General features: G+C 52.8%; 1 protein-coding gene across 6 annotated transcripts in view; it reads right to left on the bottom strand.

Moving 5' to 3' along the window:
* The window catches only part of VAV1 (vav guanine nucleotide exchange factor 1), a 47,199-nt gene that overhangs the window by 18,818 nt on the left and 7,668 nt on the right, over nucleotides 1–20,713 (bottom strand). For 5 of the 6 annotated variants that reach the window (XM_006928302.4, XM_006928303.4, XM_019816508.3 and 2 more), the window contains exons 2-15: nucleotides 6,986–7,102; nucleotides 6,405–6,463; nucleotides 6,226–6,294; nucleotides 5,389–5,500; nucleotides 5,186–5,281; nucleotides 4,138–4,206; nucleotides 3,886–3,989; nucleotides 3,212–3,311; nucleotides 2,465–2,560; nucleotides 2,196–2,264; nucleotides 1,840–1,926; nucleotides 1,644–1,729; nucleotides 1,184–1,316; nucleotides 747–856 (exon numbers count right to left, since the gene is read on the bottom strand). In XM_006928302.4, the coding sequence (XP_006928364.1) occupies nucleotides 747–856; nucleotides 1,184–1,316; nucleotides 1,644–1,729; nucleotides 1,840–1,926; nucleotides 2,196–2,264; nucleotides 2,465–2,560; nucleotides 3,212–3,311; nucleotides 3,886–3,989; nucleotides 4,138–4,206; nucleotides 5,186–5,281; nucleotides 5,389–5,500; nucleotides 6,226–6,294; nucleotides 6,405–6,463; nucleotides 6,986–7,102 (1,307 nt within the window). The remainder of the gene's footprint in view (nucleotides 1–746; nucleotides 857–1,183; nucleotides 1,317–1,643; nucleotides 1,730–1,839; nucleotides 1,927–2,195; nucleotides 2,265–2,464; nucleotides 2,561–3,211; nucleotides 3,312–3,885; nucleotides 3,990–4,137; nucleotides 4,207–5,185; nucleotides 5,282–5,388; nucleotides 5,501–6,225; nucleotides 6,295–6,404; nucleotides 6,464–6,985; nucleotides 7,103–20,713) is intronic. The other variant, XM_023244394.2, reaches the window with a different exon arrangement.

The raw sequence follows: 20,713 nt of genomic DNA, 5'->3' as shown, positions 1-20,713 counted from the left end.
GGCTCAGAGCCTGGAGCCTGTTTCCGATTCTCTGTCTCCCTCTCTCTCTGCCCCTCCCCCGTTCATGCTCTGTCTCTCTCTGTCCCAAAAATAAATAAACGTTGAAAAAAAAATTAAAAAGAAGACGAAGAAAGGGAGCCTGGGGGGCTCAGTCAGGTTAGCATCCGACTCTTGATTTCAGCTCAGGTCACGATCTCACCGTTTGTGAGACTGAGCCCCTCTTCGGGCTCTGTGCTGACAGTGCAGAGCCTGCTTGGGATTCTCTCTCTCCTTCTCTCTCTCTCTCTCTCTGCCCCTCCCTCACACACACACACACACACACACACACACACACACACACACTCTTGCTCTCTCTCTCAAAATAAATAAAACAAACATTAAGAAGAAAAAGAGGAAGGAGGAGGAGGAGGAGAGGAAAGGGAAGGGGAAGGATAAACGGAAGGAGAAGAAGAAGGAAGAGAAGGAGGGAGAGGAGTGGGAGGAGGGGGAGAGGGAGGAAGGGGAGGAGGAGAAGAAAAAGAAGAAAAAGGAGGAGGAAGAGGGGTTCAGGCTGGCGGCTGAAGCTCACACACAGAACACCGACATTCTGAGGATGCAGACAGCATTAAAAGCCTATGCTTCCCATTTCGCAGATGGGGAAGCTGCGGTTCAGAGTGGCCCCACGGAACCGAGCACAACTGCCTCTCAGCCCCTGTCCACTGCAGAGTCCTCTGAGGACAGGGGCTGGGGGAGGAGGGGGGTCTCACATGGCCATCTCGAACTGCTCCAGCCACTTCTTCTTCAGTTCTCGCGTCTTAAAGAACAGCTCATAGCCCTGGGAACCTTGGTCCTCGATCAGGAGAAACATGTGAGTCCACTGCAGGGAACAGGGTTCAGAATGAAGACACCCAGTCTGCAGAGGATGGGACCACACGCCCTCTTCACCCCTACCCCTGTGGGGAGGAAAGGGTCAGCCTCGTAACAGCCTCTCTGCCCCTCGGAGAAACTGGGCGCGGGCACCCTTGTAAGGGTCTGCCTGGGAGAACCAAACATACGTGCACAAATCTAAGACCACGCGTGTCTTACACACACACACACACACACACACACACACACACACACACACGCGGGCGTTCTAAAGCTCGAGTGCAGAGCCTCAGCTCTCCCAGCACTGGGGACCCCAGATCTGGCTTCGGAGCCCCACCTTCTTGTTTTCTCGCTCTCCAGAGGAATCATCTCGAACCTGGAAGCTTTGCAGATCCACAACATTCTTGAGGTCGTAGGAGTCCCCTCGGCGCTTGCAGATGAGCAGAGCTTTGTCGAGCAGGAAGGCGTACCTGAGAGCAACTTGGGTCAGGGGCCTCCGTCTGGCTCCCCTCGGCCAGCTCCTCCCCACCAGCTCCACCTTCCTGGCCCCACCCGGCCGTCCGTCTAGGACTCCCGCCCTTCTCCTCCTCTGTGGCCAGCTTGGCAGGATTGGCCTACCCATCCTGACCTCGGCCATAAGATCCTTCCCGGTCCCAGCACCTGCTGGTCTTGGCTCCACCCACACATCCACGCTGGTCCCGCCCCGCCCGCCCACCTAGGCCCCACCCCCTGGTGTAACTGGAAATCCCGCCCCGCCTCTGCTCCGGCTCTTTCCTGTGTCTGTTGGCTCTGCTTACCGGTCCATCTTGGAGCGCCTCTCCACTGAGGTGATCTTGAGCTCCCCATCGATCTTGGGCCGGCCATAGTGGGCCAGAGACTGGTCCTACGCAGCAGGAAGGGGGTCTGGCAAGGGGCCACCCAGGGGGAGGCCAAACACCCTCCCACCCCACCCCCGCGGCCACACCCCTGGCCCGTCCTGCCCTGCCCCCTCACCAGGTTCTCGATGGACAGTTGGAAATTGGTGATCTGCCGTAACGTCTCGTTGTCCCGCTTGACCTCATTCACACACTGTGCCAGGTCCTGGGGGTGGGGCAGAGGTGAGCCTGGGCCCCCCACCCTGGCCAATCCCCTCTCTGGTTGGGTGTAGGGGGTCAGCCCCCACCAGGGGCTGGCAGGAGGCGTAGAAAGGGCATCCCCGCATGTACTGTCCCCAAGCGAGACGCTAGGAATCACTCACTGGTCACATGGGCGTGTGGTCATTGATGAGAGGAGGGGTTGCCCGTGGGTGTGACCGCGTTCCCTGGGCTGCACTGCCTCCAACGTGTAACCGCCTGTGTGTGACCACTCACCCTCATGGCGTCCAGGGCCTGCCTCAAGTTCTCCTTCTCCATCACGTCCTGCGTGTGTTTGACCAGCTCCTGCACAGCCCATGGAGACAGACATCACCTGGGCCTGCCCTCTCCTCTTGGGGACCCTCCAGACAAGCCTGGCCTGCCAGCTTCCTCCTTCCTCCCAGAGGGTGCCAGGCCCCAGCCCCGGGAAGACAGCTCTGCCCCATGCCTGTGACACGGAGAGGGAGACAAACCAAGCCCTTGCCTGGGGGCCCCCACTTGTGCACCTGGAGAAGGAGGTGATACTTGAGCACCCGCTGCATGGGCACCATCAGCAGGTCCCGCAAGGTGAACCTCCCGTTGTTTGCTCGCTGAGAACATTCCTGGGGGGGTCAGAGAAAGAGATGAGCACGATGAGGTGGAGACAGGTGTGGATTTTTCTAGAACCTGAAGCATCATCTCCCGGCCCTGCCGCCCCAGGAAATAGTGAAGGAAGAATTTCCTGGAAGGCTGGCAAACACTGCCTGAGGCAGGATTCCAGGAGCTGAGTGGAGCTGGGGAGGGAGCGGGGGACAGGACTGCAGGGTCCCCACAGTGGAGACTGACGAGGCCGGATGGACGGTGCATGCAGGTGGCCCGTCCTCATTTCTGCCCTGTAGATACACAGGTTCCGGGGCAGGGGAGGGGGGCGCTCAGCCCAGGACCGGGGCCCGGTGTGAGTTGGGGCTCAGCCCAGACTTGGGGCACAGCCAAGGCTGGGACTCAGCACAGGCTGGACTGGGGGTTAGCCTGGAGTCAGAGCTGAGGTCGGGGTCAGGACTGAGTCCAGAGTCGGGGTTCAGCGGGGGTCAGGGCTCAGGGCTCCCGCCCACCTCTTCCTGCTCCCTTTCTCCCACTCAGCTGGTCAGTACCTCCCACCCCAAACCCTGGCTGGGCTGCGGTGGAAAGTAGCACCACCAGCTCTGTCTCCTCCCCACTGCCCCTGGGGCCTGGGAAGGGGTAAGAGAGCCCCCCAGATGGCGCCCGGGCCCCACCTCCAGCTTCATTTGCACATCCTCCCGGGCGGCGGCCACATGGTCCAGGTGCTTGCTGGCTGACTCCACCTGGCTGCAGTAGCGGCCGTAGACGAGGAACCTGAGGGAAGGACAGGTGGCCGGGTAATGGTGGCCCGCACCATGGTCAGGCAAATCTGGGTGTCAGTCCAGGCCCCGCCTCTTCCCAGATGGTCTGAGCCTCGGTCTCCCCATCTGTAAAATGGGCATGACAATGGCACCTCCCGCATGGAGCCACTGAAACACCGGAGGGAGATGATGCATAAGACACGCTTAGCACTCGGTATATTGTCTCCTCAATGCTCACTCATCTAACAAGCACTTACGGAGCACCTACTGTGTGCCAGGCCCTGTGCCAAGCACTTTAGCCATCCGTTATTTCATCCTCACCCTGGGAGGTACATTCTGCGCCACACTGATTTTACAGATGTGGCAGCAGATGCTCAGAGAGGTTCAGTGAGTCTACAGTGCCACACAGCCCGGCAGAGGCAGAGCTGGGGACTGACCTACAAGTGGGCAGTCCCTTCCCTTGCCCGTGAGCAGAGAGGGAACAGCCCTGCCTGTCCGGTAGCCTCTGAGGGCAAGGTCGTCCAAATGCCCGGTGCGGGCAGGACGGGGTGACTTCTGGGGGTCTGGGCTGGCCGGCTGGGTCTCACCTCTCCTTGTATTTGATGAACACCTGGTAGAGGGTGGGCGCACCTGGGGTGCCCAGGACTTCCTTCATCTCCTTTAGGAAGAGAGTGTGCACACGAAGCAGGTCCTACTCGGAGGAAGGAGTGGGGGCTGGGGTTCAGGAGGCCCACCCTGCGGTGCTCAACTCCCAGCCCCCACTCTCCCGGCACAGGTGGAGCCAGCAGGTCGTCCCCACTGGACAGAGGCCCGGGAGGGCTGGGGACCGGCCAGCTCACCTCGATGTTGATGAAGATAATCTCAATGTCTTGGGGTTTGAGGAACCGTTGCAGGGGCTTCATGAAATGCTGCAGGAGCGGGGAGAGCAGGATGAAGGGGGCAGGACCCCTCCGTCCAGACCAGGCCCAGGGAGCCGGGGACAAGGAGACAGAGTCAGAGACCAACAGAAAGAGAGGCTGAGAGACAGAGATGCACAACGGCCACCCAAACACCTGTTCACGGCTGTTCACGCCAGCGTTATTCGCAACAGCCGAAAAGGAGGGGCCAACCCGAACGTCCAGCGATGGGTGAACGGATAACAAGATGGGGTCCACCCACCCACCAGAATGTCGCTCAGCCACAAAGAGGAGCGACACTGGCACACGTGGACAGACCCCGAACACACGACGCTCGGTGAGAGAGCCGGACACAGAGGGCCACGTCGTGTGGGATGCCACGTGTGTGAAATGCCCAGAACAGACACATCCACGGAGACAGAAAGTAGGTTAGCGGTTTCCAGGGGCTGCAGAAGGACGGGGGGCGTAGGGGGTGATGGCTAAAGGGTACGGGGTTTCTTTGGGGGGGATGACGAAAATGTTCTAAAATTAAACAGTGGCGATGGTCGCACAACCTTGTGACCACACCAAAAACCACTGAATTGTCCACGTTAAAGGGGTGAATTGTATGGTATGTTGAGCCCATCTCGATAAAGCTGTTGAAAAAGCAATGGCCAAAGGGAAGAAAACAGAAGGTCGGAGAGACAGTGATAGACACAGGTGGACAGAGGTGAGGACACAGGAAAAGATACAGACAGGGACAGAGGGACACCCAGGGAAAGGGAGACCGAGGAAGAAGGAAGGAGAGACCGATCAAGACAGGAGATGGCATGAAAGAGAAACCCAGCGGCAGAGAGAGAGAAGAAACAAAACAATGGGGACACAGAGGCCCGCTTGGGACACACGGGCTTCTACGCACGGCCCAGAGGCCGCCGCTCGGGCCGGGGGACGCGCACCTGCCCGCCCAGCTCCCGCGCATGCGCCCCCCCTGGGCTGGGTTGGAGCCCCGCACCTGTTGGATGGATCCCAGCGTGTCCGTGTACTTCTCCTCCGTCTGCTGGATCTCCCGCAGGCAGCAACACCGCTTGTCATACTCTGTCATCTTGGGCTGAGAGTGGGGAGCACAGGTCGGTGTTGGGGGGCCCGGGGCTGTGCGCCCCCTCCCCCCCCCCACCCCCATGAGGCCTCCCGGACGCCACGCTCCGCCCCACGCACCGGCATGGGCACCGGCTCCGCGGAGCGCATGAGGTCTTCGTAGATCTCATCACCCTCCGCCTCCTCGTTCTCCACACAGTCATACAGGTCCTCATCCTCTTCCACCGTGTCGCTGCGGGGTGTGGGGTCAGCTAGGGCCACCGGAGCCCCCAGGCCAGGGACCCCTCAGACTCCTCCCAGATCAAACTCGTGTCCCCTCAGGCCCCCCAGGGCAGGGTCATGTCCCCTCCAACCCCCCAGGACAGGGCCATGTCCCCTCCGACCCCCCAGGGCAGGGCCATGTCCCCTCAGACCCCCAGGGCAGAACCATATCCCCTCAGACCCCCCAGGACAGGGCCATGTCCCCTCAGAACCCCAGGGCAGGGCCATGTCCCCTCAGACCCCCCAGGGCAGGGCCATGTCCCCTCCGACCCCCCAGGGCAGGGCCACGTCCCCTCAGACCCCCAGGTGAGAACCATATCCCCTCAGACCCCTCCCAGATCAAACTCGTGTCCCCTCAGACCCCCCAGGGCAGGGCCACGTCCCCTCAGACCCCCAGGGCAGAACCATGTCCCCTCAGACCCCCCAGGGCAGGGCTATGTCCCCTCAGAACCCCAGGGCAGGACCATGTCCCCTCAGACCCCTCCCAGATCAAACTCGTGTCCCCTCAGGCCCCCCAAGGCAGGGCCATGTCACCTCCGACCCCCCAGGGCAGGGCCATGTCCCCTCCGACCCCTCCAGGGCAGGGCCATGTCCCCTCAGACCCCCCAGGGCAGGGCCATGTCCCCTCCGACCCCCCAGGGCAGGGCCATGTCCCCTCCGACCCCCCAGGACAGGGTGGTGGTCCCAGACACTCACTCGATCTGGTCAGACAGGCCACTGTAGATGTCTTCATCACCCACGGTCTCCTCCTCAGTGGGGAAGGGCCTGAGGGAGCCAGGACGGTGTGAGCCAGAGGCCTGGGGGCCAGGGATGGGGACTTGCAGGAGGGGTAGGACTGGGTCAGCCCAAGGATGCCAGCTCAAATGGTTACTCACATGATCCCCTTATTCTGGGCAATCGGGGTCCAGGACAGAGCAGACAGGGTGTAGATGACCTGTGACAAGGGCCATGGGCCACTCAGTAAGCCCCTTGCCCACCCACGTGCCAGAACACAGGCTCAGGCTCCAACCCCCGAGGCTAGATTATCACGGTTAGACTCCATGCCCCTGGGAGCTAATTCAGGGTTTTCTCCCCCTTCCCACTCCTCTGGGCGAGCAGATCAGGGTTCCCTTAACTGAGCACCCACCACTCGATCCCCTAACTCTATGCAATCGTCATAACCACTCAGAAAGGATAGGATGGTATTATTCCTGTGTTACAAAGGAGGCACCTAGGGCTCAGAGAGGCACGGCCATAGATCTGAGGTCACACAACCAGTAGCAAAGCAGGGACTAGAACCCAGTTGTGCATACCCCAAGCCAACCCCTTTGCATCTGGTGTATGGCCTGGTCTGACTTCTCTGTCCTTCCCCCCAACAGCACTTAGATTTCCCAGTGTAAATGTTCATGGAAACGAATGGAAATCCAATCTTCCACCTCTCTGTGCCCAGCTCACGGGAAGTTCAGCACCAGCTTACCTTCCCAAAATCCTGGACATCAAAGAGGTCAAAGGCCTCAAAGAGTTCACTCCGCTTGAGGCCAAACTTCTCACAGCAGGTAGACAAGAAGGTACGTATGTTCTTAAGGCACAGGAACTGTGAGGAGAGACAGAAATGGGGGTGGAGGCAACATAACAGGACAGGGGAGAAGCTGAACCCTAGGCAGTCTGACTTGGGAACGGGCATGGAAGGGGGAAAAGAAGGCACAGCCTCCCTCTCACACCCTCTTCTGATAAAGATAAGTGTACCTGAAGCTTGATCTACCCCTGAAATCTTTTTTTATTGAGGCAAAACCCACATAACATAAAGGTAACCGTTAACTGATAACAAAATGTCTTCCGTACCTACAATGGAATATTACACAGCCAGAAAAAGGAGGGAACTTTTGATTGATGCTACAACATGGATGAATTTGGAAAACACTATGCTCAGTGAAATAAGCCAGACACAGAAGGATAAGCCAGAACAATGATTATATGATTCCACTTACATGAGGTCCCTAGAGTAGGCAAATTAATAGAGACAAAAAGTAGATGGTGGGAGCCAGGGTTGGAGGAGGGAATGGGGAGTTAGTGTTTAATGGGGACAGAGTTTCTGTTGGGGAAGAGGAACAGTTTTGGGTACCGTGGTAATGCTTACACAGCACTGTGAATGGCTTTAATGCTACTGAATTGTACACTTACAAATGGTTAAAATGATAAGTATTCTGTCATTTATATATTCTCCAGTTTATATAAATTTGTATTTATAGTTATCAAATATATTTGTATCATTCTATTTATGTATATAATATTGTGTATCTTTTACCATAATAAGAAACCTAACCATTAACCACTTTAATTTTTTGAAGTTTATTTATTTTGGGGGGGGGGGGTAGGGGAGGGGCAGAGAGAGAAGGGGAGAGAAAATCCCAAGCAGGCTCCACACTGTCAGCACAGAGCCCAAAGTGGGGCTCAAACTCACGAACCACGAGATCATGACCTGAGCCGAAGCTGGATGCTTAACCAACTGAGCCACCCAGGCGCCCCCAACCATTAGCCATATTAAAATGTACACTTTGGTGACATTTAGCATATTTGCAATGATCAATTCATCTAGTTCCAAGACACTTTTCTCAGCCCACAAAGAAACCCTGTACCCATTAAGCAGTCACCTGTCATTCTGCACTCTCTTCCTTCTCGCTGGGAACCAGTGTCTGTTTTCTGTCCCTACGTATTCACCTATGTCCATAACTGATAAGCGGATAAACAAAACGAGGCATATCCATACAATGGAATATTATAAAGCCATACAAAGTAGCAAAGTACTGATACATGCTACAAAATGGATAACCCTCAAAACTGTGATGCCCAGTGAAAGTGGCCAGGCACAAAAGGTCACATGTCGTATGGCGCCATTTATAGGAAACATCTCTGAAGGTTGCAATTTCACGAGTCAACACGTTCCTTTCCTGTTTAAATCAGTCTGGGTTGGGTTGTAGTGACTTGTAACCAGAGGATATAAACTGATGTAGCAGTCAGACCTACAGGATGTCCCTCTGGGTTTGGGGAATTTGGTTCTGTTGTTGCCTTATGTCAACTCACCCAAATGCCCCAATGGGCTCTAAGGTCCCTAGATCCTACAGAATCCGAACCAAATTTCTTGACCAGTTTTATCTCACTGCCTTGCATGAGCACCTACCATGTGCCCAATCCCAGCTCTCTCTATATACATATATATTTAATATGTATATATAGTATTGTATACATTAAAGGCATACTATGTGATGATATGATATGCATATTCATAGTGAAATGATTGCTACAGTCCAGCAAATTAACATCGCATCTCCTCACACAGTCACCATTGTGTGTGGCTCAGCACACCTGAAATCTACTCTCTTAGCGTTTTTCCAGTGCTCGAGACAGTATTATTCAGGACGGCAGCTACATCATGCCCATACATTAGATCCCTAGACTGACTCTCCTACCTAACTGCGATTTTGGATGCTTGGACCACCGTCTCCCCATTTTTCTCATCCCTCCCCCCACCCAGTGCCTACTAAGCTTCTACTCTCTGCTTCTATGAGTTTGACTTTCTCTCTCTCTCTCTCTCTTCCTCCTTTCACCCCTCCCTCTTCCTCTCTCTCATATTCTCTCTCTCTCTCTCTCTCTCTCTCTCTCTCTCTCTCTCGGAATTCTTGCAACAATCCTGCAAGTAATGTTATCGCCTCATTTTATAGAGAAGGACACTGAGGCATGGCCAGCCAGCCAGAAAGCAAACCCAGGCAGTGTGACCGCAAGCATTCTGCCAGAGCAACATAATTGCTGCCTCCACAGTATACCCAACCCATTATCTATGTAACACGAACTTTAAATAAACCTTAACTGAAATAAATGTATTTAAGAAGAGAACCTTACACCCTATCAAAAAAACAAAAAACAAAAAAACAAAAACAAACAACCCTAGGATCATTTGCTATGAAAAGAAGCCAGTGTAAAGTAAGTGTGGTGTAAACAATGTTACTAAGTGCCAGCTGGATATTCTGTTGCCTGCCCAAGGCTTGTTCTCTCTCTGTTCAAAAGAGATGAGCAACAGTAAGAGATGCCTAAAAAACAGCAGTTCAACATCCATTTGTGATAAAGAGAGAGAGAAAAGGGGAAAAAATGACTCTTGGTCAAGTAGAAATGGAAAGGAATTTCTGTAACCTGATAAAGAGAGCATCTTCAAAAAATCTTAGGGGCCCCTGGGTGGCGCAGTCGGTTAGGCGTCCGACTTCAGCCAGGTCACGATCTCGCGGTCCGTGAGTTCGAGCCCCGCGTCGGGCTCTGGGCTGATGGCTCGGAGCCTGGAGACTGTTTCCGATTCTGTGTCTCCCTCTCTCTCTGCCCCTCCCCCGTTCATGCTCTGTCTCTCTCTGTCCCAAAAATAAATAAAAAACATTGATAAAAAAAAAATTAAAAAAAAAAAAATCTTAAACCAGGGCGCCTGGGTGGCTCAGTTGGTTGAGCGACCGGCTTCGGCTCAGGTCATGATCTTGCAGTCTGTGGGTCCGAGCCCTGTGTCGGGCTCTGTGCTGACAGCTCAGAGCCCGGAACCTGCTTTGGATTCTGTGTCTCCCTCTCTCTCTGCCCCTCCCCCGCTCATGCTCTGTCTCTCTCTGTCTCAAAAATAAATGAAAACATTAAAAAAAATTTTTTTTTAAATCTTAAACCTCTGTTTTAAATAAAAAGCAAAACATTGTATTTAATGGTGGAAATGTTGAAAAGGTTCCCTGGCATTTGAAATCAAAACTAACCAGGGCTGTTCCCATTACCATTTCTAGGCAACACTGCGTTGAAGATCTTAGCCTGCACTACAAGACAAAACTAAAGGAAAAAAGGAAGGAGGCCAGGGTGGGAGGAAGGGAAGGAAGGAAGGAAGGAAGGAAGGAAGGAAGGAAGGAAGGAAGGAAAGAAGGAAGGGAGGAAGGAAGGAAGGAAGGAGGAAGGGAAGGATGGGAGGAAGGAAGGAAGGAGGGAGGAAGGGAAGGATGGGAGGAAGGAAGGAAGGAGGGAGGAAGGGAAGGATGGGAGGAAGGAAGGAAGGAGGGAGGAAGGGAAGGATGGGAGGAAGGAAGGAAGGAGGGAGGAAGGGAAGGATGGGAGGAAGGAAGGAAGGAGGGAGGAAGGGAAGGATGGGAGGAAGGAAGGAAGGAGGGAGGAAGACAAGGATGGGAGGAAGGAAGGAAGGAGGGAGGAAGGGAAGGATGGGAGGAAGGAAGGAAGGAGGGAGGAAGGGAAGGATGGGAGGAAGGAAGGAAGGAGGGAGGAAGGGAAGGATGGGAGGAAGGAAGGAGGGAGGGAGGAAGGGAAGGATGGGAGGAAGGAAGGAATGAAGGAAGGAATGAAGGGGGGAGGGAGGGCATTCTGCTGAAGGTGCCACCAATACAGAAAGCCCAAAAGAATACAGATAAATAACCAGAATCAATACAGTTAACTTAACAATGCTAGTGAATACACAATCAACACACAAAGTTTACTGTGTGGTGGTACATTAGCAAAAATTAATCATAAAATGTTATTTTTTTTAAAGAAAACATTTACAAAATTCTAGAATAAGCAAAACTAATCTACGGTGATAGAAATCAGATCAGTGGTTGCTTCTGGGGTGGGGAAGGTGGCGGAGATTGACTCAGAAAGGCCACAAGGGATGGAAATGCTCAGTGTCCTGATAAGGGTGTGGGTTGCACAAGTGTATACATTTGCTAGAACTGATTGAATGGTAAACTTGAAGAACTGAGCATTTCACTGTGCGAAAATGGCACTTCGATTTTAAAAGGATACCCTTTACCGTAGCCTAAAAATTGTAAAACAAAAATACAAAAAAGCTAGTGATGAGTAACGAATCTAACAAAAAGAAGTGAAAAACTCTTTTATGAAGAAAATTAAAATTGTATTGAAAAATATGAAGGAAGATCTGTACAAGTAGAGTGAAATATATACTAATTCTTGTCCAGAGAGACTCAACATTTACAATTGTTCAGCCTTCTCAAAAATTGAGCCATAGACCCAATGCAGTGTCAGTTAAAATCTCAAACTGCTTTTTCATGGAACTTGGTGCAGGAATCCTAAAATGCATAGTCACAAATAGCCAAGACAAGTCAAGCCGAGGGGAGAAGTAAACTGCGACTACTCACATCAAGACTCAGCATACAGCTACAGTAATTAAGACAATGTAACAACAGTAGTCAGCCTCCAAGATGGCCCCCAAATGGCCCACAGATCCCAGGACTTGTGTCATTTTTGTAACTGCCTCTCTCACGATTAGCCCTGTGTGACTGAGTATGCTGGAAGTAACAATACATGACTTTTCAAGGCTGGGTAACAAAAGGCATTACAGCTCCCACTTTGGCCTCTTGGATCACGGACCGGCCGCCATGTTGAGACCACTCAGTCAGCCCTATGGAGGAGTCCCAGGGGAGAGGAACTTGGAGGTTCCGTGTGGCTGAATCACCTAGGAAGCAGACCCTGTAGCCACAGTTGAGCCTTCAGATGACTGCAGCCTCATGAGAAACCCACACACGTGCCTCGGTGAAACAGCACTGCCTGTGTGAGGCAGTCCCTGCCTCCTGGAGCCCCCAGCCCTTCCGGGGAGGCACCCTGGATTGAGAATGTAGCCTCTTCCAAAGCTGGGATGAAGAGTTTGGCACGCATAGGTTTGTTCGATCCTCCCGACAATGTTGCTACTGAGGTCTAGGAGGCACACTCTAACCCCATCTGTCCTTCCAGTTGTTCGAGCCCAAAATGTTGGGGTCACCTTGGCTCCTCTGTTTCTCTCTCATCCACTTCCAATCCATCAGCAAATCCTGCTGGTTCCGCCTTCCAAATACAGCCAGAATCCCGCCCCTTCTCTGCACCTGCCTGGCCCAAACCACCATTATCATTCACCTGCTTTATTGCAATGGCCTCCTTATTGTATCCTTGCTTCTGCCCTTGGACCCATATCATTTATTTTCAAATATTGTCACAATCTTCCCAAGACTCCCACCCTACCCAGATGCCAACCACAAGGCCCCACACGACCTGCCCCATCCCCTCCCCACCTTCCCCTCCTCCCTCCCTCCTCCTCACTCTGCTCCAGCCATACAGGCCTCCTTGCTGTCCCTCCAACATGCCACGCACAGTAGTGCCCCAGGACCTTTGCACAGGCTGTTCCCTCTGATCAGAATGTCCATCTCCAGTTAACACAGTGCCTCCCTTCCTTGTCTCTTTCAGGCCTTTGATGAAATGTCACTTCTCAATGAGACCTTCCCAGTCACTCTACTTAAAACTGCACCCCCCCCCACACACACACACCTAGCACTCTCCATCTTCTCCTCTGCCTTGTGTTTTTTCTGGGGCACGGTGTATTTCTCTTATTTATTTTGTTATTGTCAGTCTGTCCCCCTTCACACACTAGAACATCCACTAGGAGAGGATTCTCAGTATAGTTTGTTCACTGCTGTGGCCTCAACACCTAGTACATCGCCTGGTACCCGGGAGATGCTCAACAAAAGTTGGGGAATGCGTGAACCCATATTTTATAGATGGGACACCTGAGCCTCAGTGAGGATGTATCACTTGCCTGAGGCCACACAGGAAGGAATGAAAAGCCAGATACAAGTTCTCGGAGCCCAGAAGCCATGCCCCTAACCACTGTACCACTGCACCTCTTTGAACCACACCAGGCTGCCTCCTGATGCCACGAAAGAGGTTCGGCACATGACAGGAACCACATGTAACACTCTCCTGCCCAGCAGCCTTTGCACAGCGGTAGGCTGACTCCAGACAGGGCTCTCAAGTCACCAGGGGCAACAGAGCACTTGGCCTCATCTGGCCAGAGGGAGGAAGTTCCCTCCTGACCTCAGGGAGATCAGCTGAGCCTTGAGACTTCTTCCCCCCAGTCATGTGACATCTCAAGGGGCGAAAGGGGCTATGACTCATCGGCCCTCCTGGATGGGGTAGGCCCAGCTGAAAAACGGGGGGCTCCCTCAGACAGCAGGAATGACTGAGGTTAGACCACCACAAGGACTTCTCGGTAGCCCAAAGCGTGGGAGAAGGTGGCAAAGGACAGGAGGCCTTTTAACCAAAGGTAGGAGGGGCGTGTGAATACATTTCCTCCCCGTTGGTGAGGCGAACCCCTCAGCCCCCCTCCCCCTTCCACCAGAATATCGGAGAGCTGGGCTGGCATCTGGCCCATATGCAAATCAGCACCCAGACACTTCCCCTTTGCCTGCAGGCCCCTCACCACCCGTGCCCAAGACAAAGAAAGAGCCACAGAGTTTGGTTAGCTTGCCACCCTCCTCCAGGGAACCAGTGTGCAGGGACGGAGGCCCCGTTTGGTGGCTGGGGGCAGGGAGCAGGAGAGGGACCCACAGCTGAGCACAAGTGCCGCAATCTGCTCCCCCACCCCCAGCCCAGCCCAGGGAGCCACCGGAAACAGGAAATGCCTGTTACCAGGGCTTGCTCAGGGAGACAGAGGAAGGTGGGGGGGGGGGCCTCCGTGTTCAGCCCTGAAGCCCCTTAATCTTGGGACTGCAAGACTTCATCTTGCAGACCAGAGAGGCTGGGCATGCTGTGCACTCTTTTTGAAGCCTGGAAGCAGGGGTGCAGAGCATCACCTCCTCATCCTGGCCCTCAAAACCTCCCCCTACGCCAGCCTGTCTCTCTTCTCTCTCCTCCCCTCTCACCCCAGCACACACTCAGCTTCTCAGGGCCTGTCAAGGGGGTCAGAGAGACATGGTTCGACTCCCAGCCTGGCGGCCGCCCACTAAAACAAACTTGGGTGGGTCACTGCACCAACTTGGTGGGGGGGGGGGGCGTCCTCATCTTCACTCTGGGCATGAAAATACCAACTGAATCTCCACTCCAGCACCTGGCCCAACAGCCAGGCTCATTCATTCATTCATTCATTCAGCAAGCATGTACTGAGTGCCTACTGTGTGCCAAGGCCTGGGACCCGGTGGTGGCCAACACAGACAGAACCCCGTCTCTACAGAGCTCACAGTCTAGTGGGGAGACAGACACTGAACAGACAGCGACATGACACCGTTACAGCGGTGGTGAGTGAGCACGGGAACCAGCACAGGGAGCCACGGGAGGGATCTGGTGAAATGGCAGAGGTGCCTGATAAAGCCAAGGACCGAGGGGTGGCGAAGAGGGAGGAGCAGCGCTCCAGGCGACCCTCACACCCCGGGGGCTGGGATGTCAAACGGTGCCACCAAGTTGGAAGGATGGCTTGGCAGTTTCTTAAAAGGTTAGACATTGCACCTACTACGCGATGCATTCTCCCCACCCCCACGGCGTCTACACAGAGAAATGAAAGCAAACGTTCACAGCAACCATACTAGTGGTAACCAAAACATGGCCACCCGAAGTGTCCATCGACGGGAGAAAGGATTAGCAAAGTGGGGGGCGTCTGTGTGCTGGAATACTACTCAGGAATAAGGCAGGAAGGACTGATGCACACAGCACTACAATAAACCGCAAAAGAAGGTGCCGAGTTAAAGAAGCAGACTACCCCCCCCCCCCCGCGCCCTGGGTGGCTCAGCCAGTGAAGTCTCCGACTCTTGATTTCTGCTCAGGTCAGGATCTCACGGTTTGTGAGTTCGAGCCCCACGTCGGGCTCCACACTAACAGCACGGAACGTGCTTGGGATCCTCTCTCTCCTCTCCCTGCCCCTTGCCTGCTCATGCTCTCTCTCTCTCCCTCTAAATAAATATATAAACTACATTTAATTTATAGAATTTATAAAATATATAAAATAATATATAAATATATTTGAAAAAAGAAGTAAACTAAAAGGGTACATAACATATGATCAGATGATGTCACATGAGAGAACACTCTAATTTTGCAACCACCCCTTCATTGATTCAACAAATATTTATTGGGCATCACCTAGGCCCCAGGTACTGATTCCAGTGCTGGGGATACAGCTGTGAACAAAAGGGATACACACCCCTGCCTGTGCGAGGCTGACGTTCTGGTAGAAGGAGACACCAAAGTGTTACACGAATACATATGTGGAGGGGGGGAGGTATTAAGGAAGAAAACTAAGTGGGATTAAAGGGATGGAAAATGCCAGGAGGGGGTGCAGTTTTAAATAAGGAGGTCTGGGAGGCTTCACTGAGAATGTGATGTCGGTGCAAAGCCTTGAAGGATGGAATGATCCAGGTGGGTGCCTGCCTGCAGAGGGACAAGCCAGGACAAAAGCCCTGAGGCAGGATGCTGCCTGGTGCATAGGAAGAAGAGGTCAGAGGCCACTATGGCTGGAGCAGAATGAGAAAGGGGGAGTGGGAGGGAGTGAACAAAGGGCAGTATCAGGTGCTGATCTGCCAAAACTGGAGAGCAAAACTGTGCCATCAAAATGGGGCGGGTGCTTGTCCCCCAAGCACCCCACCCTTTGGCCATATCTCTGAGTCCTTGAGAGGGAAGCACAAATGATTGATGCCTTTCCCCCAATTCCCCCAGTCCCATGCCCCAACACAGAGCACACTGAAGGGAACAGCCGCACATCTCTTGGGGTGCTGGATGCTGCACTCAGGTGGGGATCATTCCGAGGCCCCAGGACAAACAGGCACAAGACAGACAACCCCAGGTGGATTTCTGGAAACACACTATCCGCTGAGCAGCCATGAAGGTGCTGTGGTGTTCCACCAGGCCTGGAGGTGACTTGGAGGAAGCCGGGGACATAATGACGGCAGGAAGATCTCTGATGGGTTGTCTAGAGGAAGGCTGATGAGCTGTGTGCTGGTGGAGAATCCTAAGAAAGGAGATCTGGGTTTGATCTAAGATTGAGCTGAACTCCAAAACCACCAGAGCCATTAGAGCTAAAAAGGACCCTGCCTTGCAAATTAAAACCGCTGCGTTTCGTCTGTTCTCAGGCAAATAGCAGTAGCAGCTGCTCCCGTTGAGATAATACCTGAGCTCAAAGAGGCAGTCACTATGAGGACCGTTGGCCTGCTTGCTCTCAGAGCCATTCCCTGCCTGCCATTTGCTCTACTCTGTAGCAAAGGGAACTACATTTCCCAGGCTCCTTTGCACCCTGGCTTCCAGGTAGGCTTAGCCAATGGGATGCCCAGGCAGGAAACCAGAGGGCGGGAGAAAGAGAAACCAGGGTATTTCTCCCTCTCTTGCTGTGCCTCTTCACAGCAACAAATATGTCTCCTTCCTGGTCTCAGCTCCCTGATGATAATAGCTCTTGAGCAACGTCCTGGATTCCCCTGCATGGTTCTGGCCTCTGGATCCTAGTCACGTCACCTCTTCTACTGTTTCTCTAGACTAGTGGCCACTCTCTGGGTTGCCTCAGTATTCCCCATCTGTCTGCTCAGCTCCCCCATCATCCATGAGCCATTCCCTGAGTTAAATCCTCTCTGAAAGATCTAAGATGATTTCTGCTTTCCTGGCTAAACCCTGACTGAGAAAACCAGAAATGTGAAGCCAAGACTATCTTCTAAGTTTCATATGTCCCTTCAAAGAGGCAATATTCATATAGTGCTTATGGTGGTCACAGGTTTGGGGTTTCAAATCCCAACATAGCTACTTGTTAACTTGGGCAACTCACTTAAACTTTTCCTGTTTCCATGTCCTCATCTGTGAGACTAGGGTTAATAATCAGTAACAGATTGTGCTTTCCAAAGATGGCCACAAACATATCACCCATGCAGCAAGCTCTTCTGCAGGGTGATTTGTCACACCACCCTCAGGGGGTGGAGTCTGATTCCCCGGCCCTGGAATCCAGGCAGGTTTTGGTGACTGCAGCAAAGCGACACTACGTGGTCTCCAAGTAGGTCAGCGGCTTCCACCTTGTAAAACACTTGGTCTCTCCACACTCCTTCTCAAAACCCAGTCACCATGTTGTGAGGGAGCCCAAGCCACACACAGAGCCCGCATGCCAGTGCTCCAGGCACCAGCCCCCGCTGAGCTCAGCCTTGAGTCACCCCAGCCCAGACTGTGAGTGAAGGGTACTCCAGCTGATTCCAGCCCTCAGACATTCAAGGCTTCTCATCGTGGGGCTGACAAACCATCATCTCCACACTCCATTTGAATTCCTGACTCACAGAATCTGTGGGAATTCTAAAATAGTTGTCCTACGTCATCAAGTTTGGGGTGCTCCAATTCACAGAAGAGGTAACCTGAATGTAATGGCACCTACTCCATGGATTTGCTGTGAAAACCAAAGGAGGTAATACGTTTCACGTACTTTGGACAACACTTGCACATAGTAAGGGCTCCATACATCGGAGCTGTTTCTATTGTTGTTATTTATTATACTTTCCAACACTATTCCCGTCCACTTCAGTAGAACTGTTCTTTTCCAAGTACCAACACCTCACTGTACTCAGGTGGGGATCATTCTGAGTACACTTTCCTCTTTTGGCCTCTGGATACTACATCCTTCTGGCTTTCCTCCCTCCTGAGTCACTGGCTCTCTTCTGACTCCTTGGCTGCTTCTTCCTCCTCTCCCTGACCTCTCCATGCTGCTGCACCCTGGGACTCAGACCCCTTTCCTTCTCTCTCTCTCTCTCTCTCTCTCCCCCCTCCCTCTCCAGATGATCTCATCCACCCGAATGAGTTTGTTTACCAATCACAATAGGTTCTGCTTGCGGCATGTGACGACTTTACAACCATTATGCTCACTTAATTCTTGTGACAGACCTATAAGGCATGGGCTATGGTGACCCCCATTTGAAAAGTGGGGAGACTGAGTCACGGAAAGTTTCAGTAAGTCATCCAAGATCCCACAGTCAGGACTGGAACTCAGACCCCCATGCAGCTAGAGTCCTTGCCCCTGGGATTATAGGACAGTTAGGATATCAGCAGCACCCTTGTTCTTTACCCACTAGATGCCAGGAGCACACAACTCCCTCCAGTAGTGACAACCAAAAATATCTTCAGGCATTGCCAAATGTCCCCTGGGAGGACAGAGCTACTCCCCACCGCACTAACCATTAGGCTATGCCGCCTTCCTTCTCCATGGTAACTCAGCCCCATCAGAACTCCTCAAAACCTGGCTCTCCCCAGCCTTCCAATCTTAGCAGACAATGTCCCCATTTGGGCAGGTTCCTAAGTTATAAGCTTAGACAATATCTTGCCTCCTTTCGTTCACTTCTACCCCTCCCCCATCTGGACCATCAGAAACTCTGATTGGCACAACCACCAAAATGGGAGCCCATCCATTAGTCCCAAGTCCTAGTCCATGGCACCATCACATCCCTGTGGGACACCTCCATCGACTCCCTCTGCCCATGTCCCCTCACTTCCATTTCTATCACCCTTACAGCCTGGTCCCCCACAGAGCAGCTAGTAGGACCCCGTCAACCTACCAGTCTGCTTAAACCCTCCAAGGACTTCCCATCACGTTTAATTTTGCACATGTACCCACAGCCAGGCGAGTGAAGTGCCTTCCTCCCCAATCTTATTCCCAGCTCTCTCCCTTCATCGTTCACCTTCCTTCAGACCCTCCTCACGACAGGGCCTTTGCACAGCATTTGCCCCCCCCCCCATTCTTCCCAGAACTAGCTCCTTATCCTACAGCTTTCAGCTTGTCTTGACCACCCTCCAGAAGCATGACCCTTTCCTCTTCTCCAACTTGACCCGTGGCCTATTTTGTCTGCAGCACTTACCGTAATATTTTGTTGATTTTCTTGTTTACTGTCTATAGTGGGTTGAATGGTGGCCCTCCCCAAAAGATGTGACATCAGATGCATAGAACCTATGAATGTGACATTATCCAGGAAAAAAATAATAATAAAAGGACTTTGCAAGATGTAGTTAAGGATCTTGAGATCATGAGATCATCCTGGATTACTGGGGAGGGGGGCACTAAATCCTCCAACAAGTGTCCATACACAAGATACACAGAGGAGACCCACAGATACACAGATGCAGGGGAGACAAGCTTGTGAAGACAGAGTGACACAGCCAGGAGCCAAGCAACGCCTGGAGCCACCAGAAGCTGGAAGAGGCAAGGAATTGTTTGCCCCCAAGAGGCTCCAGAAGGAGCCTGACCCTGCCCACACCTTGATTTCAGACCTCTAATCTCCAGAACCATGAGACAATATTTTTCTGTTATTTTAAGCCACCCAGTTTGTGATCAGCCACAGGAAACAAGTACACTACCCTTCTCCCCCACAAGGCCATGAACTCCGGAGAGCAGTGAGTGTATCTGTTGTGTCCTGTCCCATAAGCCCTGCACTCAGCACAGCGCCTGTGGCTGATACTAAAATAAATGATTATTCTAACTCAAAGAAGCTGACAATCTCTTCTTTACTGTCCTCAGACAGTAATTGTTCATGCACCTCTCTTTGGACCCTCCCCAAGACAGGAAGCTCACTCCCTCCAAAACAGAGTTTCTGTTTTGGACACTTTGACATTGGACACTGTCTGCAGACACTTTGTTGTCACAACTGCAGGGGAGAGGGTGCTACATGGGGTGGGTGGAGGTCAGGGATGCCTCCAAACATCCTGCAAGGCACAAGGCAGCCCTCAGGACACAGAAAGATGCAGCTTCCAATGTCAACGGTGAAGATCTGTGCTGAAGTTAGTACTTGAAGCCAATATAAACGTGGGGGGCCTCCTGACATCTACTCCCCACTACTTCTGCCAGCAGACCCTCGGTGTCCCCTGTGGAACCATGCCCCCTCCTCCTAATCTTGCTCCTTTGGGTGGGGACCCCTCCTCCCCAGCTGCTGGAATGGGTGTGTGACTTCAACCCAGCCAATCAGAACACTGTATTCCACCAACCGCAACAATTGGTTTGGAACAGACACGTGACACACACACCCCCGCCCCCGCCAAGAAATCTCGTCCAATGAAGCATAGACTGGGCTTCAGTGGCCATTTTCCACTGCACACAGAACTGCAGGCAATATGTTTGGAGCAGCTGGGCATCCTTGCCCACCACGATGAGGGGAAAGAATGGCCGAGAATGAAGGAAAACCCTCAATAGACAGCAGAGCCAAGAGATGGGGGCGGGGAGGGGTTCCTGAGACTGTCAGAACCTCTGGATCCAGCTGGACCCGAAGACGTTTTCTCCCAAGCTTTTCACTTATGGGAGCTAATAAATCCAATGTTTTACTAAGCCAGTTTCAGTGGGGTTTTCTGTCACAAGGTCTAAAACTCTTGGTGAAAATTTCTGCAGACTGAGCTCAGAATTTCCTCAAATTTCAAACTTCTCCGACTGAACATCCCTTATTTCTTCCCC

This window comes from Felis catus, chromosome A2 (assembly GCF_018350175.1).
Source record: "Felis catus isolate Fca126 chromosome A2, F.catus_Fca126_mat1.0, whole genome shotgun sequence".
Lineage (NCBI taxonomy): Eukaryota > Metazoa > Chordata > Mammalia > Carnivora > Felidae > Felis > Felis catus.
Note: the sequence above shows the minus strand (reverse complement) of the source record. Positions and strands in the feature narration are given on the sequence as shown.